This window comes from Neoarius graeffei, chromosome 28, assembly GCF_027579695.1.
Source record: "Neoarius graeffei isolate fNeoGra1 chromosome 28, fNeoGra1.pri, whole genome shotgun sequence".
In the NCBI taxonomy this organism is placed as follows: domain Eukaryota; kingdom Metazoa; phylum Chordata; class Actinopteri; order Siluriformes; family Ariidae; genus Neoarius; species Neoarius graeffei.
The window spans coordinates 5,456,853-5,478,409 of record NC_083596.1 but is presented as its reverse complement, the minus strand read 5'-3'; the positions used below and the strand labels follow the sequence as shown (position 1 = coordinate 5,478,409).

Here is a 21,557-nt window from a genome sequence, read left to right as displayed (position 1 = left end):
TTGGACTGTGGGGGAAACCGGAGCACCCGGAGGAAACCCACGCGGACACGGGGAGAACATGCAAACTCCACACAGAAAGGCCCTCACTGGCCACGGGGCTCGAACCCGGACCTTCTTGCTGTGAGGCGACAGCGCTAACCACTACACCACCGTGCCGCCCCTACATTTAATATATCTAAATACATTTACTTTATACCAACTACACTCACCGGCCACTTTAATAGGAACTTGGTGTTGATTCTAAGATCCCTGTTCTTGGCTACAGGAGTGGAACCTAATGTGTTTTTCTGCTGAGATGCTTTTCTGCTCACCACGGTTGTAAAGAGTGATTAAATGAGTTACTATATCCTTCCTGGCAAAGAAGCTTGAACCACCTCGAATCTGTCCATTTCCCTTTGACCCTCTCTTATCAACAAGGCATTTGTTTCCAACCACAAAACTGTCGCTCACTCACTCAAAGTGTTTTTTGTTTTTCGCACCATTCTGTGTAAACTCTACAAACTGTTGTGTGTGAAAAACCCAGGAAGGAGATCAGCAGTTTCTGAAATACTCAAACCTCATCCTCATCTGGCTCAAACCAACGCTCATGCCACAGTGAAAGAAAGAAAGTCACACTTTGAGATCAGAATTTTTTCCATTCTGATGTTTGTACCAGGGCGGCACGGTGGTGTAGCGGTTAGCACTGTCGCCTCACAGCAAGAAGGTCCGGGTTCGAGCCCTGTGGCCAGCGAGGGCCTTTCTGTGCTGAGTTTGCATGTTCTCCGCGTGGGTTTCCTCCGGGTGCTCCGGTTTCCCCCACAGTCCAAAGACATGCAGGTTAGGTTAACTGGTGACTCTAAATTGACCGTAGGTGTGAATGTGAGTGTGAATGGTTGTCTGTGTCTATGTGTCAGCCCTGTGATGACCTGGCGACTTGTCCAGGGTGTACCCCGCCTTTCGCCCGTAGTCAGCTGGGATAGGCTCCAGCTTGCCTGCGACCCTGTAGAACAGGATAAAGCAGCTAGAGATAATGAGATGAGATGAGATGTTTGTACCCTTCTTCAAGTTAAAAAGATGCTACAGAGAAACCAAACTCCTCTGTCATGAACATGTCATAAAATTTAGTGACAGCTTGACCTCTGACACTGGAGACTCCGTCCGTAAATGTTGAATAAATATTAAAACAATCTTCCAACAGACGATATCGAAACATCACTGATTGCACGTTTGTTTATTTTTTCATTAGTTTATGTGATGCATCTCACATGCAGGTTAATATGAATGCGTTACAAGCTACTAGAACGAGTGAATTCATATGAACCTGTAATCTGTAGGAGCTCCTGTTATAGAACATTAATCAACCCCTTTTAATCAGTCAACACGTTTTTTTTTTAAATAAACTACAGTGAATTGTATCTGTATAATTTAGCATAATTTAGCATCTCATTGTAGAAATTAAACTAATGATTTCAATTAGGTGTAAATTTAACACGTTTCTGTCGTGAAGTTTTCTAGGCAGAGATCTGATTACGATTAGATGGGCCGTAGGTTGGCCGGTTTCCCAGAACCCATTTTACATTTGCATGTTTCTGACGTAGGAAAGATGTAATCAAGGCTTACACAGTGAGCAGTAATGCTTTTCAGATTAATTGGTAACATCAGTTTCAATGCAGTTTTGTTTCAAGCTAATAATCTGGAGATTTCTTGAAATAACTGTCAGCGATTCTCAGATGATATTCTTCTTTTGTCCTATTTTCTCTCCTGTAGCCATTCCAGGGTGACAATTATTGCGATGCCATGAACAACAGAGCGTATTGCAACTACGATGGAGGAGACTGCTGCCAGTCCACTGTCAAGACGAAGAAGGTAACATGAATGTGATTAATACCTTTTTATTCTTTATTAACTTTGGTGAAACCATTGAAAAAGGACTCGGGGGTATAAGTGAAGACCTGTCACTGGGTTGCTGAAAGGTATTTAAAGGATTAACCTTTAAAAATCTATAATCGTGCCCTTGCTATGAAAGGTTATGTTGTGTAAAAATTTAGAAATCTTTGGGCATCCATGTGTACATTAAAGGCCCGGTCCTACAATACCGATAACAATAACTACAACTATAATGTTAACTATAAATAAATCAGTCCCCTGCAGTTTATGTGGTCGGTGCTCACACCAGACCGATAACGATCCCTATAGCCCAGGCCTGGGTTTATCCGTATCGCTGAGATTGCTTCTGGAGCCATTTTTCCAGGCCGATTAAACATCTGACCAATCAGGTAAATGTTTACATGTGACATCATCTGAGCACGTACTATTTTCCCCAGGCATCTTTGTACATCGTTGTTGCATCACAAAGTCACAGAATACGGATTCACGGAAAATGAAAAAAATAATACAAAGTACGAATCTTTTATTCACACGTGATTATTTTCCGTGAAATATCAATAGTAAATTAATAAAGTAAACATGTACACTACCGTTCAAAAGTTTGGGGTCACTTTGAAATGTCCTTATTTTTGAAAGAAAAGCACTGTTCTTTTCAATGAAGATCACTTTAAACTAATCAGAAATCCACTCTATACATTGCTAATGTGGTAAATGACTATTCTAGCTGCAAATGTCTGGTTTTTGGTGCAATATCTCCATAGGTGTATAGAGGCCCATTTCCAGCAACTCTCACTCCAGTGTTCTAATGGTACAATGTGTTTGCTCATTGCCTCAGAAGGCTAATGGATGATTAGAAAACCCTTGTACAATCATGTTAGCACAGCTGAAAACAGTTGAGCTCTTTAGAGAAGCTATAAAACTGACCTTCCTTTGAGCAGATTGAGTTTCTGGAGCATCACGTTTGTGGGGTCGATTAAATGCTCAAAATGGCCAGAAAAATGTCTCGACTATATTTTCTATTCATTTTACAACTTATGGTGGTAAATAAAAGTGTGACTTTTCATGGAAAACACAAAATTGTTTGTGACCCCAAACTTTTGAACGGTAGTGTAAATGCAGGTAAGATATTTTAATTATGAACTCCAACAGTCCAAACATTTAATTGTTTTAGACTTCTTAAATTTTTATCCGTGATGCATCATCCGTATGAAATTGGTAACCAATCTGTAATATACTGAAACGTCCATGACCAATCTGTAAATTATTAGCATCCGTATTAAAATCCATAACCATTCCGTATTTTGTATCCTTTTTTCCATAATCCATGACCTATCTGTATTATATCGACCACCGGAGTGTGTGCATGGGTTGTTTTGAAGTCGAAGCTGTACAGTATGACTCAGAATAATGTGCTACTACTTGGAAAAAAAAAAAAAAACCTTCCATGACTATTCCTAAGTTGCATGCGTTTATTTCCGAGTGTCAGGACCAAGTGATATTATAGTCAGGATTATAGTTGTGGTGTTTCTGCTCCAGACTGGAACTAAATTCAGGTATACCGTAGGTATAGTCAGAGTCGTAGTTATGGCCCTTTTCCACTACCCTTTTTCAGCTCACTTCAGCTCGCTTCAGCTCACTTCAGCCCGACACGGCTCGCGTTTCGACTACCAAAAACCAGCACGACTCAGCTCGCTTCAGCCCTGCTTAGCCCCTAAAACTCGCACCGTTTTGGAGTGGGGCTGAAGCGAGCCAAACCGTGCCGAGTGAGGCTGGGGGCGTGAGCAGACACTCCCCTGTGCACTGATTGGTGAGGAGGAGTGTCCTCACATGCCCACACACGCCCCGCGAGCACGCTGGGATCTGTAAACACCGTAAACCCGGAAGAAGAAGAATTACGAATTACGAGAATTTCTGAAGCCTTATGCGCCTCGCCTCATCTATACGCTCTTGCCAGTATCTGTCCGCGTTGTCGGTGACAACAAGCCACAGCACCAAGACCAGCAACACTAACGACTCCATGTCCTCCATGTTTATTGTTTACTATTCGGGTCGTGAGACTACCGCTTAAAAGATCACTGATGTCACTGTTTGCGCTGCTTAACGACATCACGTGACGTCCACTCACTTTCGCTAACTCCACCCAATGTGTCCACCCACTTCCATCCAGCACGGTTCAGCGCGGTTGTAGTCGAAATGCAACTCCAACAGCCCCGCTCAGCTCGACTCAGCACGGCACGGCTCAGCTGCGTTTGTCGTGGAAAAGTGGCATTAGAGGTATAGTTATAGTTATCGGTGTTGTGGGACCAGGCCCTAAATTGCATCATGTCATTGAGATCAATGGATTAACAGGAATGAAATCATAATTGCAATTACACTCATAGCTCCACAGTTTAGTAGTAAAAAAATACTGCAAACACCAGGCCCACAGCTTTCAAACAAGACTTACACCAATCATAAGACGCCATATATCTATTTGAAATGATTGATAAGAAGAAGCAAGTTATTTCATGTATGTTCCACGATATTAAATGTAAATATAAATGGTCATTATCAGAGGACACACTTTGGGAAGAGAAGCATCTTCAGACCTCATCACATCATTGATTATTTTCTTACAACAGCATGCCATTCGATAACATTTCTTATAACAGTCATATACACATGTAGCATACCTATACATACCGGATTTATTGACTGTTAAACCTGGGTATCACAAATGGACAAAAACAGGCGTAGACCTTTGAGGGTTAAACTATCTTTTGGTTTTATGGCTCAAAAGGCCAGTAGGTCTGGACACACTTTAAAAACCTGCTGTTAGTGGAAAAAGAACAGTGAATACTCACTGATGAGTATAACTAGACTTAAATCCTATGTAGCAGACAGCCTCATCTGTTTATAGTGACAGGAATATGATTTGAATTGACTCGAGTGATTATATTAAGTTTACATTGGAATATTTTCCCTCCCTAAAGTAGTGATCCATTATTTTTCTATGTGCTGCCAATACGTAGCACATATGCTGCCAATACGCCAGTATATGATTCACTGAAACCTTTAAAAGCACCAACGCAGACGTGTTTAGTTCTCGTAAGAGTTGCAAACCATTAGCGGTAACCCAAGTGTCTAATAATAAGATGTTATCCAGTCCAGTACGTTCATTCTTCTGCTGGAGCAGCAGACAATTCTGGTCAACTTCAGACAAATGCTGGAAAAAAAAGGGGCCGTCACTGGAGCTGAAAAGAACAGATAAATGCGGTCTTAAATACAGGACGAACCCACAGACCTTCACTTTTCCATGGTTGCGTAATTTTGGCCATCGTACCTCATGCCTACTCCAGAAGGCTGCTGTTTGTTGGGCAATTACCTGAGCCCTACAGCGGGATGGCAGGCTTTTCCAGAGCACACCAATGCATAAGGAAGTCTTTTTGTGAACCCTGCTGTGTCTGATGGCCTTTAAAACCTGCAGGGAGCGTGGACCTTCTCCTGAAGTTGCATCCCGGTTCCAGATGGAGAGCTGAAGCTTCTTGTTTCTGACATCAAGTCCTCAGATTGCTGAGAAAGAAACATGATCAGACTTGGTTTCAGCTCCAGATGACCCAGAAATGGGTAACCCATTTGGAAGGGTAACTCATTCTTGGGTAACTTCAACGTCTTCTTATTTTGGTTCAAGGCCATTTAAACTGATCTCAGCTAGTTGATTGATGGCATAACATTTCTATCTGTGTTTAAAGGTGTGGATGATTTATCAGCAACCATGGTGAGGTGTTGGTCCTCCCTTTTCTCTTATCTGCCTTTTAACGCCCATTCTCTCTCTGTGAGCCCCTTGACGCTGGGGTACAAGACCATCCTCAAGCTTGGCATCTCATTAACAGCTCTGTAAACACTACAGACACTTTATGGTTGCTGCTGACACACTCACTTCTTCAGGCAGTAACCTTTCCTTCTGCAGTCTCATCCATCTCCTGTCCTGATCTCTTGCAATATTTCTTACCTCAGGAGTGGTTTGAACTTTTGGCAAAGCTATGACTGTGAGGACACAGGCAGCGATGATTCATTAAGCCTGACTCTATTAGAGGACGCTTTTTGGAGGGTTTGCTATGTCCTGCCTACGTCATTGAGCAGACAGAGATCTCAGCGAGAGTTGAGTGAGTGCCAGACGAGCTCACCAGTGTTGACGGAAGATTCAATTGCTCTGCAACTATTGGCCAAGGGTCTAATAAACCTCTCTTTTCTGTAATGCATCACAAGATTTTTGATGCAAGAGAAGAACGGAGTCATCATTTAACAAGATGCACACTTTATATCAGAAGCAAAAGTGGGAAGATCAGTTGGGTCAATTTATGAACCCTGCCTTTGACAACTACCAGAAAATATCAACTCACAACAAGTTTGTAAAGCCAACTTTGCACATGTTGTACACTTCTTCTTTACCTTGAATGGCCCCAAAAGACAAAAACATCTGCTTACAGAGAAAAAAAAAAAAAAACCTTCTAAGCTCTACAAATACACACATCCTCAATGTCCAGTGCCAAGCCATGAGTTTTCCACCATCAAAGTGTTAATGCCCACACTGCTGCACTAACGGCCCAAAACAAGGTTTATTGCGGAAAACAGGCCCTAACCCTGTGGGATTTTCCTTGTGTTAGAAAAACAAGCTGATCCTCAGAGTTCAGAGCTGCCATCTTGCCATCTGATCTTCAGGAAATCTGTATCCAAGGGCTGTAATGATAAGCGGATCACCTGGCTTCCCAATCCAAAGCCCAGTTCAGAAGTCAGGTATCCTGTTCTGGCAGCGCTTTAAGCAAATATTTCAGGTGGATTTTACAAAAAAATTTAAAATAAAACAAAAATACTGTCCACGGATTTGTGGAAAGGATACAGAAAATTGCTCTGAAATAACTAATCATAGTTCGATTGATGGACCGCCAGAAGGGAATGTCAACATGAGGAGATGAAGGAAAAGGAATGAGGGATTGCCTTAATTGAAGCAATTACTATCCTTGGCTACTGCACAGTCAACCCAACTGTTTTTTATTTTGTTCTCATTGTCACTTTATTCATCATACATTACTCAGGAAAGCCTATAAACACATTTCCCTTTAGAGCAATGATGGGCACGCATTAGTGCAAAGATAAGGGTCAGTCTGACTGCACTTAACCTCGTCTCGCCATTCCTTAAAGTGTTTTGTTGAGATAGGGAACCGAGATACTATATGACTATTTGTTATGCCTTGCGAAGTAAGTTTATTTGAAACAGAAGTGAGCACGCTACCTTGGTCTCGATTTGACTGGAAAGCAGATGTTTGCATCATGTCCCGCAGAACAAACAAGTATTGAAAGTTGTTGACAGTTGTTGTCTTTGTGACCCTGATGTTCATTGGGAAGCTGCATATTTGATCTCCAATAGTTTCCACATGTGTTTTATCACCATTATTAACTTGTGTATGGAATGTAGGCTTTGTAAAAGAAAAATGTCATGCAGACAGCTGTCTGTGTAACTACCAGGGGCGTTATGGTACTCTGAAATAACAAATTTAGTGGAGTAACATGATGGTTGTGGCTAGAGATGGTCATCAATTTTTATTGCTGTCATCTCTGAAGCTGAAGGAACTTCTTTCAGGAAAGAACAACATGTCCTTAAAGTCCTCATGTAATGGCTTCTTAACCGTGATTCGATTCTTATGTTGATGTTTTTCCTTCTGAAACAGGAAGTCAAAATGATGCAATGTTGACTCACTTGCACTGCTTACAGCAAGGCATTTGAGATATGCCATATTCCCACCAAATCTAAATAAACCTGACAGTAGCTGAGTGAGCTAGCTAAATATTGAGAATAAAGACGGAATCATGTTCTTGGTTAGTCTGAGGAAGTGACATATTCCAGTATTGGTGAAACACTTCTTTGAAAAGTGTATAAGTGCAAGCTTGTACAACTTCCAAATGAACAAGAGACCTGTGCAGGTCTGAGCTCAGCCTTTTATGTCAATGCCAGGATTCAAACCAATGTTGCAAAATCTGTTCTGTTCCTGGACAGTGCGCTAGACCACTCAGCCACAGGGGATTACATCGCAAGCTGAGGTCGTGTAACATGACACTTACATAGTATGCAGTGGCGCCAAACTGCGACTGTGGAATCGCTACCTGAGGCTGGAACACCAATGACCATCTTCCATTCTGAAACATGATCAAACTCGGTTTAGCATACACATACAGACAGGTGGCTGGGCTAATAAATGCAAACCTTTATTTCTCAACCAAAAATTGGTTGGAAAAGGGAATAGTGTCCGAGAAGATGACTAGAAGGATGAACCATGTTTTCTTGCGAACAAGAAGCTAGAGTGGAGCAAGACCTGTGGTGTGTATATATGGTTCTAGAGGGCATGGAATTGGATGATCATGAAGATCTGCACAAATCTGAATCATTCCCCCAGAAGTGACGACCTCTTCTTCTTCTTTTGGCTGCTCCCATTAGCAGTCGCCACAGCGGATCTGGTCTGCAAATTTGATTTGGCATAGGTTTTTACACTGGATGCCCTTCCTGATGCAACCCTCCCCAGTCTATCCAGACTTGGGACTGGCACTAAGTATGCACTGGCTTGTGTAACCCCAGGGTCTGTGTGTTTTACCTAATCTGCATACCTTTTGATTTGTGGGGGAAACCGGAGCATCCGGAAGAAACCCACACAGACACAAGGAGAATATGCAAACTCCACATGGAAAGGCCCCTGTTGGCCATGAGATTTGAACCCAGAACCTTCTTGCTGTGAGGCAACAGTGCTAACCGTGCCCCCCCCCAAGAAGTGACAACTATAACGTTAAAATGAGAATCTATTTTTTCTTCAGCTATAATATTGTAACTGTGTTCATAACATGAAGGGGTGGGTACAAAAACTCTGAAACACCAGTTGTGATTTTAGGGGCAGTTTTGGAAATGAATCCCAAAGACGTTCAACAACTTTGGTCATGCATGCTCAAACACGAAGTGTGCAAACACACACGCTCACTTCCAGTCTTGCTGTGTGCTCAGAATGACTCAGCTGGGCCTTAGCTCAATCAAGACCCAGCGATTGTGACACAGCACACGAAAGGAGAGAGCTCTGCCAACAACCTGTGTGATAAAATCGGAGTACCCTCTCTCCCTCCTCTTGAGGGCAAACCCCTTTGCGGCTTCGCTCCCTTATAGTGTGATAACCCCAGAGTGAGGGAAGCAAAAGCACTTCCCGCTGCCTGCATGTTTGCTTTCCTCCCTTATCTCTCTCTGGCACACTCCGCCACCCCCATTCCCTCCATCTTTGGCTGGAGATTTGAGTATTAAGGAATTATGGGTGACTGGCTGTGCATTAGTCCTCTCCGGGACTTTGAAGGTGCGAGCCTGGCTGCACGTAAGGTCACCACAGGATCCAACACTAATGACTGCAAGCTGTTGGCGGGACGTTCACCGACTGAACGGATGGATGGATGGGTGAATAGAAGGAAAGACGGATGACTGGATCTTGGTGGTTGTAACAGGGAAGAGGGCTGCCCCAGTCCCACTCCTTCCCTTTCCCTCCCACCCCTTCAAGATCCCCGTAGAAGGAATTCCTTTTTGGAAGTGGCAGGTCCCAAATGAGCTGCTTTTCACACACCTGAACTTTGTGCATTTTTGCACCCTGGCAAATCTGGTGTGAGAGCTTGTGCTTGAGGCAGTTCTTTTTTTTTTAAATTGTTTTTGTTTTTTGTTCTCCAGATGTTATGCAACATTACAGAGCATCTTGATTCCAGGGTAATAGTTATTTATGTGGGGGGTCACCAATATGGGGAATACCAATAGATTACAGTTACTTTGTAATTTATTTATTTATTTTATTTATTTTTTACAAATAATGTATAGTCAACGCAAAAAGTGAAATCTATTAACAAATACAGTGCCATCCACAATTATTGGCCCCCCATGTAAAGATTATTAAAAAGGGTTAGAAAAAAGATCCAGCTTTTGGTGAAGTCACATCATCTTTCACTGGAAAAAAATAAGAAAAATCCAACATTTAATTGGAATAAATTTATTCAGAGAAAAACAAATCCCTCATCAAGAACTAATTATTTTCATCAAAAACACATGCTAATATTATCGGTACTCTGCATTTAATACTTTGTACAGCCTCCTTTGCCAGTAAAACAGCACTGAGTTTCTCCTATAACATTTTATAAGGTTGGAGATACAGAGCAGGGCATCTGAGCCCGTTCCTCTTTACCCAGTCTCTCCAGATCATCCAGGGTCCTCGACCCTCTCTTGTGCTCTCTCCTCTTCGGGTTTTCACTGGGGTTCAGCTCAGGGGACTGAGATGTTCAGGGCAGAGGCTTGATTCTGTGCTCAGTGAACCATTTTTGTGTTGATTTGGACATCGGATCATTGTCCTGCTGGAAGATCCAATGACAACCCAGTTTTAGTTTCCTGGTAGGCAGCCAGATTCTGACTTAAAATGTCCGGGTGTTTCATAGAGTCCATGATGCAATGGACCCTACCAAGGTTTCTAGGGTTTTGAAGGAAAAACAGCTCCAGAACTTCCATATTTTACAGTTGGGATCGGGTTCTTTTCATTATACCCAGCCTTCTTTTTACACCAAACCCACCATGAGTGTTTATTGCCAAAAAGTTCCATTTTTTGTTCCATCAGACCATAGAACATGGTTCCAAAGTTGTAGTAGCGTTTCACAAACTTCAGGTACTTATGTTTGTGGTTAACTGACAGAAGAGGCTTTTTGCTGGAACCTTCCAAATAATCTGTTGGCATGGAGGTGGAGTCTGATGGTGGTTTTGGAGACTTGGAAACCCCAAGATTTAACTTTTTCTTGGAATTCACCAACAGTGAGCCTTCAGGATTTTTTTTTGCCTCTTTTACCCTCCTCCTCACTGTACATGGGGACAAAATAAACTTGGCTCCTCTTCCAGGCGAGTGTGTAACAGTTTCAGTTGGTGTCCACTTTTTTATTTTTGCCCTCACAGGACACTGGAAATGGACATTTTCAGGCGAGGAGCTATTTTTTATAACCATTCCCTGACTTATGAAGGTCAACACACTTTTCCCTCATTTGGTTTGTGTGCTCTCTTTCCCATATTGACGTTGAGGGAATTTGACCTTTGTGTCACCTCATATTTGTTCCCCAGTTAATCAGAAAGTTATAGATTACAGCTTGAAAGTTCATAAAGACTCCAATCAACTCAAAAAATGTACAATTTAAATGGGAAACATGCTTCAGTTACCGGTACATTGTGTTCACCATCATTTTCAGGGGTGCCAATAATAGTGGCATGTGTTTTCGTTGAAAATAATTATTTCTTGATTGAGGGATTTGCTTTTCTCTGAATAAGTTTAGTTCGATTAAAGGTTGGACTTTTCTCATTTCTTTCATTGTGAGATGAAGCAACTTCACCAAAAGGTGGATTTTTTTAAAAAACCATTTTACTGATCTTTACAAGGGGGGCAATAATCATGGAGGGCCCTGAATTTTATTCTGACTGATTTTCTAGCATGCACTTCATTGGCCCTTTATTTATTCATCTTCTGGTGGGATGCAAAGTGGGAATACACCTTTGATAGAACACCAGTCACAATCTATGCACACACATTTACACCTAGGGCTTAGAGTTGCCAATTTAGAGGCACATACCAGCATATTTTTGGATAGTGGGAGGAAACCAGAGAACCAGGAAGAAACCAACATGAGAACTCTATACAGAGAGTAATCCTAGGTCAGAGTCAAACCCTGGAGCACTCAGGCCATTTCCATTTTTATTTAAATCTTTGATATGCATCTTTAGACCATTTGGACCATGACAATTGCCCTTGCATAGCACTTTAAAAAGAATCTTGGCAAATAAACTTGAGTAGCTCGGAAATAATCCTAGCTAGACATTACCTTATTTATTTGAACTTTGTTTGAATTCTGGGAATCTATAAACACGAATATGACTGTTAGATAGCTATCAGACAAGCAATTTGATTCCATCTGTACTGGTAGGAGCAATTGCTTGGTCCAAAACCTTATCAGGCAGAACTGTAGTATGGTACTGGTACCCCTCAAATTTGTTCAAAATAAGGTTCTTCTGAAGGTACAGTACAGCATTTATCAAAGGATTTTGCAAAAGTCACCCATGTTACCTTTGGCTTTCTATTGGAATGCAATAAATCTCAGTTCTCTCTTGAAGAAAATTGTTCAGTGCTTCTCAGTGAAGGAGACTTGCACTCTGTTGATGTTAATTTGTTTGAAAGTTGTTTGAAAGAGTGGTGGATATGGAATTCCACAAGGCATTCCCAGGACCCCTCTACATGCTCCTGCTCAAGGCCAGATGTGGCAGCTGGCTTTCCACCCTGAGGTCAAGGTCAGAGAAACCATGTCAAATTTGCCACCCACAATCACACAATGAAGGAGATATAAAGAGGCAGGGTTTTAAGGGAGCTTACCAAGACCTGGGGGGAAAAAAAGAATTGGAAATGCTGCAGGCCAAGTACAGTTAGTGAAAGTGAGTCAAGATGAATTTATTCATATTTTCAACCAATTCCTAAAGACTGATCTGAAATGAAATGACATTTGAGTGAGAAGTGAGAAAAATTCATAGAGTGGAAATAAACTGCATTGGGTTATGTAAAAGAATACATAAGAGAAGACACTTAGACAGAGGAAATGCCACTCAGATGATTGGCAGCTGGCTTAGATACGTCTGCAGTTCTTGCTCGTAAAGCTTTCGCAAGTTAATTCTGGGAAGCCTCCTCCTCCCGAACATGGTTCTCTTGGGTAGTGACAAACACCATTCCTCCTGGAATAACTCTCCCTTTCTGAACCCCTGTCCATATCTTGCCTGCTTTTGAAAACTGCTCTTGTTGGAGCAGTCCAGCACCCTTTTCCTCAGCTTTGACTCAGATTTTAACTCTTATTAATCAAGCATTGCTTGATCTCTGCCTGGATCTACAATCCCTTTTCCAAAAAAGTTGGGACGCTTTGCAAACTGTAAATAAAACAGAATGTGATGACTTGTACCTCATGGAAACCCTGATGATATTTCATCAGAAATAATACAAAGACAACCTATCAGATGTTGAAACTGAGAAATTTTATTGTTTTTTGAACAATATATGGTCATTTGGAATTTCATGCCAGCAACATATTAAAAAATAAGTTAAGACGGGGCAACAAAAGACTGGAAAAGCTGTGTAATGCTTAAAAAAACTAATTAGATTAATTGGCAACAGGCCAGTAACATGATTGGGTATAAAAGGAAGATCCCACAGAGGCGGAGTCTCTCAGAAGGAAAGATGGGGCAGGGTTCGCCACTCTGTGAAAGACTGCATGGGCAAACAGTGCAACAATTTAAGAATAACGTTTCTCAGTGTAAAATTGCACAGAATTTCGGGATCACGTCATTTTACAGTACCAAATATCATCAAAAGATTAAGGAATCTGGAGACATCTCTGTACACAAGGAACAAGACTGAAAATCTTACGGACACTGCATTAAAGACAGACATGATTCTGTAGTGGAAATCACTGCATGGGCTCAGGAACACTTCCGAAAACCATCATCTCTGAACATGGTCTGTCACTGCATCAAAAAAATGCAAGTTAAAACCAGATATAAACAATATCCAGAAAAACCGCCGCCTTCTCTGGGCCCAAGCTCTTTTACGATGGACTGAGGCGAAGTGGAAAACTGTCCTGTGGTCTGACGAATTTTTAAATTCTTTTTGGAAATCATGGACACCACATCCTCCAGGCTAAAGAGGAGAGGGACCATCCGGCTTGTTATCAGTGCACAGTTCAAAAGCCAGCATCTGTGATGGTATGGGGGGCATTGGTGCACATGACATGGGCAGCTTGCACACCTAGGAAGGTACCATTAATAAATGCTATATTCAGGTTTTGGAGCAACACGCTGACATCCAGGTGACATCTTTTTCAGGGAAGGCCTTTCTTATTTCAGCAAGACAATGCCAAATCACATTCTGCACATATTACAACTGCATGGTTCTGTAGTAAAAGAGTCTAGGTGCTAAACTGGCCTGCCTACAGTCCAGACCTGTCTCCCATTGAAAACATTTGCATTATGAAACGCAAAATGTGACAAAAGAGACCCCAAACATTTGAGCAGAAGAAATCCTATATCAGGCAAGAATAGGGACAACATTTCACTTTCAAAACTACAGCAATGGTCAGTTTTATCTAATAGCACATAAACAATTATAATTTTTCAAGTCTTTATTGAACACACCCATTAAACATTCACAGTGCTGGTTGAAAGAGTAACTGAATGCTTTGGCTTTAATAACTTAAGTTTCTGAAGTTAAGTTTTAAAGCAAGTTTCTCAACAGTTTTTTTTTAATTATTATTATTATAATTAGCCATAGATTAATGTGAAGCATCCAACAGACAGTCCCTGTGTAAAAGCTCTTATTATTGAAAAGTTAATGAATTAGAATGAGCATATTAATAAAACTTGTCTACTGTCAGAGCCATCTGATTTTGAGAATTCTGCTAAGGTGGAAATTGGATCAATACTCTCCATAGGCTCCACGCACTCACCCAGCAGCCACAACTGTGTTATGGATGTACAAGCGTGTGTTGCACATGTGGTCCTTGTTTTAAGTGATGAGGTCAAAAAGCAGCTGAGGCCTTTCCCTCAGGGATTCAGCATCACAACAGCTGGTGTCAGTGACGCACTACCAACATTAAAGCATGGTGTCAAGTCCCACCGGGTATGGGCGAATGACATTCAGATGCACATCAGGTTTTCGAAGCATTGACCCACCCTAGTCTTGCAGCAGTAGATAGCTCAGAGAGTTAATGACATCTCAGATAGATGTTTGCCATTTGTCCAAGCTGAGCTGCAAACTAAGCTGACATTACAAAAAGATTAAGCTTAATCTTCACTAGATGGTACAGAATCATCAACAATTTGTCCAGCAATAATGTGGCCAGTCATAGTACGATGAAGTAAGTCCCTATCAATGATCAAGTGTCATTCTGAACCAGGATACTGGTGAAAACAATGAACACTTGAACACTTTAGGAGACACCTACCATGTTGTTCCACTTAGTAGGTGTACTTTAATCATGATTTCCCACCGAACGACATAACTGCAAATTCAAACTCAGGACTATCTATTTTCTTGCCACTTGAGAAAGTAGGAGGAGTTTCTCTGAAAGTTTTGACTACTGATTGGTCCATGTAATAAAATTGTACTTAAATTAAAAACAGATTTTCAAATGAAACCACAGGATGAGATTCAGCGAGTTAATTTTATTGACACATGGTGTAGTGGTTAGCATTGTCGCCTCACAGCAAGAAGACAAGAAGGTTCTGGGTTCAAACCCAGCAGCCAACAGGGGCCTTTCTGTCCAGAGTTTGCATGTTCTCCCCATGTCTGCGTGGGTTTCTTCTAGGTGCTCCAGTTTCCCCCATGGTCCAAAGACATGCAGTTAGGTTAACAGGCTACTCTAAATTGTCCATTGATCAAGCTTGGAGAGGGATGGGCTCTGTCAAATTTAAATGCCCTAGACACACCAATGACCGACTGTTAAAATGTCATCAGTGGTGTCCCTATGGGCCTTGTCGGCTATGGGACGAAAAAGAAGAATTTTTACCTTTACCCACATGTCCAGTTTGGCTTGGATAGGTACTTGGGTATGTCATGGCTTGCTTGGTGGTAAAAGTAGTGATAGCTTGTGGGATCATGGTTAATTTGCTGAGCCTTTGCTGTGCTAATCATCCTCCATTCATCCAACCATGGTTAATGTTAGTCCTTTACCATTGATGGATTGGGTATAGGGGTAATGAAAAATTATACATTTCATGACCATAAAATGACCTAAATGGTTGCTTTACCTAATAAAGTACTATACTAAGGCCCTGTCCACACGGCAACGGATTCAGGTGAATCTGATAAAATTGTTTATCGTTTCGGCCTGGCGTCCACACGGCACCGGCGTTTTGGGTGCCCCAAAACGAAATCTTTTGAGAACGGGTTCCAGAGTGAAAAAAATCTGTCAACGGCGCCGTTGCAAAGTCGTCTGGATGAGTAGAACGGATTTGTTTACGATGACATCACAACCACATGACTGTCAGTGCTTCACGCCGGGTAGAAGTGTAACCAACTCGATGCGAGTTGTCAACAAATCCTATAACTTGGTTCATGAAACGCGCTTACAAAATATTTTCACTGTGAATATTTATTGTGTAATGGTGCAAAGTGAGAGAGAGAGAGAGAGAGAGAGAGAGAGAATAGCCCTTAGGGCAGAGTCTTTAGTCCAAACACTGCGGAAGCAGTACCAAACTGCGCACCGCCCGTGCGCTTTCCAAAAACAAAAACAATCCCGCCAGCAAAAATAGGAAAAAAAAAGGAGCGATCTCACCTCTTCAGATGTTGGTTTAAGTCCGACAATACATTCCTCAAAAAGGGTGTAGAAGAACAAAGTAATCCATCAACGTGTAGCATTCAATTTATTCCGGACCATTAAAGAATTCTGGAGGATATCAGAATGTTGGCGTACCGGCTTCCATCTACCCCCATTCATTCCTCTTTCCGCTTCTTTCGTTTTACACTACTGATTAATAATCAAAACTTTATGTGGCTGATGCTACAGAAGAAGGGGTTTATGCGCATGCGTCTACTTCTTCTATTGTTCTGGTGTCTCCGATGGGACCGTCTTACAGCGCATGTAGAGGTGTGGCATGCGTATTGCATCGTTTTCAGCAAGCGTTGCGTTGCCATATGTACCTGATATTTTACTGGAGCTTTTTTGTTTTATTTTATTTCTTTTTCTATTTTTTTTTCTGTGTGTTTGTGTAGTTTGATGTTTGTTTGAGTGTTTTCTCCACCGGTGGTGGTGTAGCTCCGGACCTAGTTTTGGGGGTCGGTTCCCTCCAGGCCTTGGTTCGCCGTGGGTGATGCCTGTGCTCCCAGCTGTGGACTGCAGTGAGCTCGTTGCTCATTTTACATCGTGGTTGTCCAGTGCTCTGCGCTTTAACGCTTGGCGTGATGTTCCGAGCGATGTTGCTTGGTGGTGTCGCGGCGGCTGTGCAGGCGGTTTGGGACACACCAGCGCTTTGCGTGGCGGAGCTTCTCTGCTCGCTTTGTGGATCCATGGCGTGATGTTCTGAGCGATGTTGCTGATGGCGTCGCGGCGGCGGTGCTGGAGGTGTGGGACTTGTTTTCGTGCGCCTTTTGGTGGGACTGTGGCTGCTACACCACAGGAATTACATCCTGACCCCTACTTGGTGGACTTTTTACTTTTTATTTATTTTTTTTCTTTCTTATTATATTTTTTATTTATTTATTTTTTCTTTCTTTGTCTACTATTGTAAAGTGTCCTTGGGTTTCTTGAAAGGCGCTATATAAATTTAACTTATTATTTATTATTATTATTGAGCCGTTGCCCATGTGGACGCGATATTTAAAAAAAAAAAATCTCGTTGCCGTTGTCGTGTGGATGTAGCCTAAGAAGACAGCATTGTTGCATTTATCAATGCTAATCTATGACATATTCATATATCATCATCATCGTTCTCTACTTCCAGGTGATCTACTTTCCATCATCGTGCGATCCGCAGACTGATTGCGCCTGCCGGGACCCCAAAGCACCAGAAAACAAGAAAGACGAGCATGTATACTCTCTGGGCTGAGAGAAAGAGTGCAGCCAATGGAAAGCCCAGCTATAGACTGGGTTCAAGCAAGATATTCTTCCAGATATGCTGCTTCACAAGTGTACCTCTCCTGTCCTGTCTCACTCCTCCATGTTAACGTGTCTCCCTGCTATCGTCTGTCACGTCTTGGAAGGTCTACCCATCTCCAGCTCATTGGGAAGGAAAACAAAAAACAAAAAAACGAAGGATAGAAAAAACGAAGACAGGTGTGGGTATGAGAATAGACCCATGTGTAGTAAAGAAGGAATGTTTTTCTCTCATCAAACTAGAAAAGAGATGATAGATTCTGGTTAGCATGCCTATCTGTGCCAGCTTTCAGTGTTATTTATAGAAGTATTTTGCTGAAGTTTGGTTTGAGGTTGGCGATAAACTCAGAGTGAAAGGAAACATTCCTGGAAAAATTTGCAGTCTTGACACCACAAGGGCTGATTTTTATGTTTAAAAGCCTCTTTGTTTTGATGCAAGGTTGCAAAGGGGATGTCCAAGAGTAATGGGTGTCCACTCTTGCTGGAAATACGTCCTGCATCAGCAAACCACAGATGTAAAAATAAATAAATAAATAAAAATAGATTTTAAAAAAGCATGGGGGTGGGGGGAAGGGTTGGGGGTTACCAAGGATTGCAAGGCTTGAGGTGTGTTTCCATGGGCCATTTGAGAGTCTAGCCCTGATTCAGAAGTACCAAAATGTACAAAATACAAAGGACCTAAAATTTGCGGGTAGTTTTGGAAATTTTGGTAGTTAGCAAAAAAATAAAAAAATAATCAACTTCTATCAAATTCCAAACTGGTAAACACTAAACAGCCAGGGTCTATGCAAAGTTGTATGCTAACGCTACTATTCCACCCTACTAATACTTAGCAGGTCTTAGCATCAAAGATGGCAGTTTTTTTGACATCAACCCAAACCAACATGAAAGTGAACTCGCCATGTTAGCATGGCTTCAGTTTATGTTGCTGCTACTCCTGCTGCTACTTCGCCATCATGGGCAATCTTATATTTTCTGGAGCTGGAGTTTTGACTGCCTTAACAGTTACCTCAAGATGCCAGACATATCCAAAAGTCCTCATTCAATCTATTAAATTATCTATTTATGACCTCAAGAATTACGGTTATAACCTGCATACATTTTGAATGTAAAGACAGGGTTAGCATGTTTAGCCTTATCACCAGCGCTTATCCAAAATCTGAAATCGTTAAACTTTGATCTCTTTCTCTTTAACTGTCTGTCAAAGATTGACATTGTGTCCACAGTGTAGTAGTGCCAAATTTCCTACACCAGCAATTCTCAAATAGGGGTCAATGCTATAGCCAAGAGCTAGCATCCTGCCCTTATTAAAGTTATTATATTTATTACAGAGTTGTTATAGTTCTTAGCCAGTTTGACTGGTCCTTCAAATTAAATGGGTTTAAGCCAAACCTTATAAACAAGTCAGCCAAAAAATAATGTCTGCTGGAATTGATTGTGATCTGTTGGGTGAAAGTTTAGGAAAGGATAGCTGCTTGGAGCAAAGTGCCATCTACCCTCTTCCGCATACATGAGCTGACTATGAGCATGGTTAGTCACCATTGCTCTGATTGATTTCCGGGGGGGAATAACACCGTCCCATCTACCGGGGTTTGCGTCGTCGGGATTCAAACAGGTGATCTTTTTAATGATCTTAGATCAAAGCCTTAGCATGTTAGTGACTATACCATTTCTTGAACTTAATATTGAAGCAATGATCATTTTTGGCCATTGGATGCTCAATCCATACTTGCACAGAGGTACCGTATAACTTCGTTTTTAAACTTTGGTAGTTTTGTTTTTATGAGGTGATGAACCCACATCTGGACACTTTTCCAGCTGCTGGTCCATATCAGTACCCCAAATTAGCACGTATCTATGTTCAGATCAGTACAATTTCATATCGGTGTTCGAAAACATTTGACTTGTAAGCACTGAAACTGGCATTCGGCTTCCTGTTTCCTCGCCCTGCATTTAAAATCCAGATTCCTAAAGCACTGTACTGTATTTCCGCCAATGGAACCTGCATTATGGCTCTAAATTGAGAACTTCAGGAAATACGTAGATGAAAGCGGCACAGATTCATTAGGCATAGCAAACCAAGGAAGTCGTTCGAGGTGAATGTCATTGTAAATACTTCATAGAGGCTTATCAAGACAATGATTGTTTTTCGTAGCGCTTCTATTAGTCTGGGAAAAAAAAAGTCAGTTTTCCTTCATTTATATTTCTTAAAAAAAGAGAGAAAAGAACAGAAAAAAAATCAGTTTATGTATCAGTAATCAGTATTTGTATTAATGACCTCAGATACTGCACTTTTGAGTAGCCATTAAAGGGAAAGACTCCAAACTTTTAGAAAATAAAAACGCTGCTATTGTAAAACGTTGAATTTAAAACAAACAAACAAATAATGGTATCAAATATGGTATTGTGATATTCCTCTCTTTGTGGTTATTGTGTCTCACCTGATTTTAGCTGTTGAACGGGACAAAACTCATTGTATATTAGATTCATGTGCCTCGTCTGGAACTGCGAAACTGGCTTTAATATCCATACGTATTGTTCAACGAAGGATTTGCATCGTAAAACATTGTATCGTATTTGTTGTAAATGCTTATTTTTTCTTTTTTTTTTTTTGAAAAGTGTTTGATGCTATGACAAAGACTTGTGGAATATTGAAGGATTTTTTTTGTAATGAAGGATCTACAAAGAAAAAAAGCACCAAAAAAAAGAAAAAAAAAATGGAAATATCTCACTGAAGAAAAGCCAGTTTATTGAAAATATATTATATTATATTATACCAAGAGCGGACAAGAAATATTCTAGAGATTTTGGTTTGTTCTATAGTCCTGAAAGAGGATTTATTATGTTATTATTACAGTGATATGTTATTGTACTCTGTATGGACCATTTTTATTGCTTCAAAAGCGTGACTCATCAGCAATCATTACACAACGCCAATTTTCCACGAACAGGACTTCAGGTTGACAGCTGGGAGAGCCAAAGCTTCGTCCTTCCACGTGTTCTCGTCTACCGCTTAGGAGGTGCCATCGACCGGTTTCCTGCCTCCTCAAGGGTGTTTTTCCACAACAAGACCAAAATCCAAACTGTGTTGTCGCTTTACGCTTTGCTTCTCCCCACCCCCTCAAAAAAGAAAAAAAAAAAGGACGCAGTCTCTAAAGCCATATATGTTGATGTTTCCGACGGGATGCTCGACTCTGCTGTACACACCACGGGATCTCTGTCTGTACCTCATGCCTGTAGTGTTTGCTGCTTCTATGTGGTTTTTTTTGTTTGTTTGTTTGTTTGTTTTATTTGGTACCTTCGTGATTTGTGTCTCTCGGCGATATGTTACGGTGTACATAGTAGAACTATTTATTGAGAGTGTTATACTTTTTTTTAAGTTATATTTTTAATGTTCATGTAAGTTATTTTTACATTTGTCTTATAAACGTAAAAGATGAAAAAAGGACATGTTCGTTTGGAGGGCTCTGATTTCTCTCGTATGTTGTTTTATTTTCTGAAGCTCACAATGCAAAGAGAAAGGAACAAAAACAAAAAATTTGCAAAGTCTTTCTTACGTTCACTGTCGCGAATTTATTTGGTTCGTACGCGTGTATGAAATAAGTGAGTAAAAATTAATTCGCAACAGCGTCAAGGCGATCCTTACAAGCCTCCTTAGCAGTTCATAGTTAGCAGATAGTACAGTTGCCAATTTATTAGGTACAAGCTCTCACGAATAGATTCAGATTTCTCTCTATATACACACACAGTATATTAATAAAACCTCTAGGACATTCTGATTGATCAAACTTTTGCTTTCAGTGTCTTATATGTTTAGTTACAGTTTGCTGTATTACATTTATTGTATTTTTTCTAGAGAGAGAAAATATATATAAATATGTATATATATATATATATATATATATATATATATATAATAATTTGTCAGATTTCCATTTTTGTTAAAGATGCAATGGAATATTGGCTAGTGAGTTCAGTTTTGGGGGGAA

The 21,557-nt window shown here is 41.0% G+C and overlaps 1 protein-coding gene across 3 annotated transcripts in view; it reads left to right on the top strand.

Annotated features, from left to right (window-relative positions):
• pappaa (pregnancy-associated plasma protein A, pappalysin 1a) overlaps positions 1-21,347 on the top strand; it is a 151,892-nt gene extending 130,545 nt beyond the window's left edge. For all 3 annotated transcript variants that reach the window (XM_060912841.1, XM_060912840.1, XM_060912843.1), the window contains exons 22-23: positions 1,747-1,845; positions 17,417-21,347. In XM_060912841.1, the coding sequence (XP_060768824.1) occupies positions 1,747-1,845; positions 17,417-17,521 (204 nt within the window). In that variant the 3' untranslated portion in view covers positions 17,522-21,347. The remainder of the gene's footprint in view (positions 1-1,746; positions 1,846-17,416) is intronic.
• Positions 21,348-21,557: the final 210 nt, after the last annotated feature.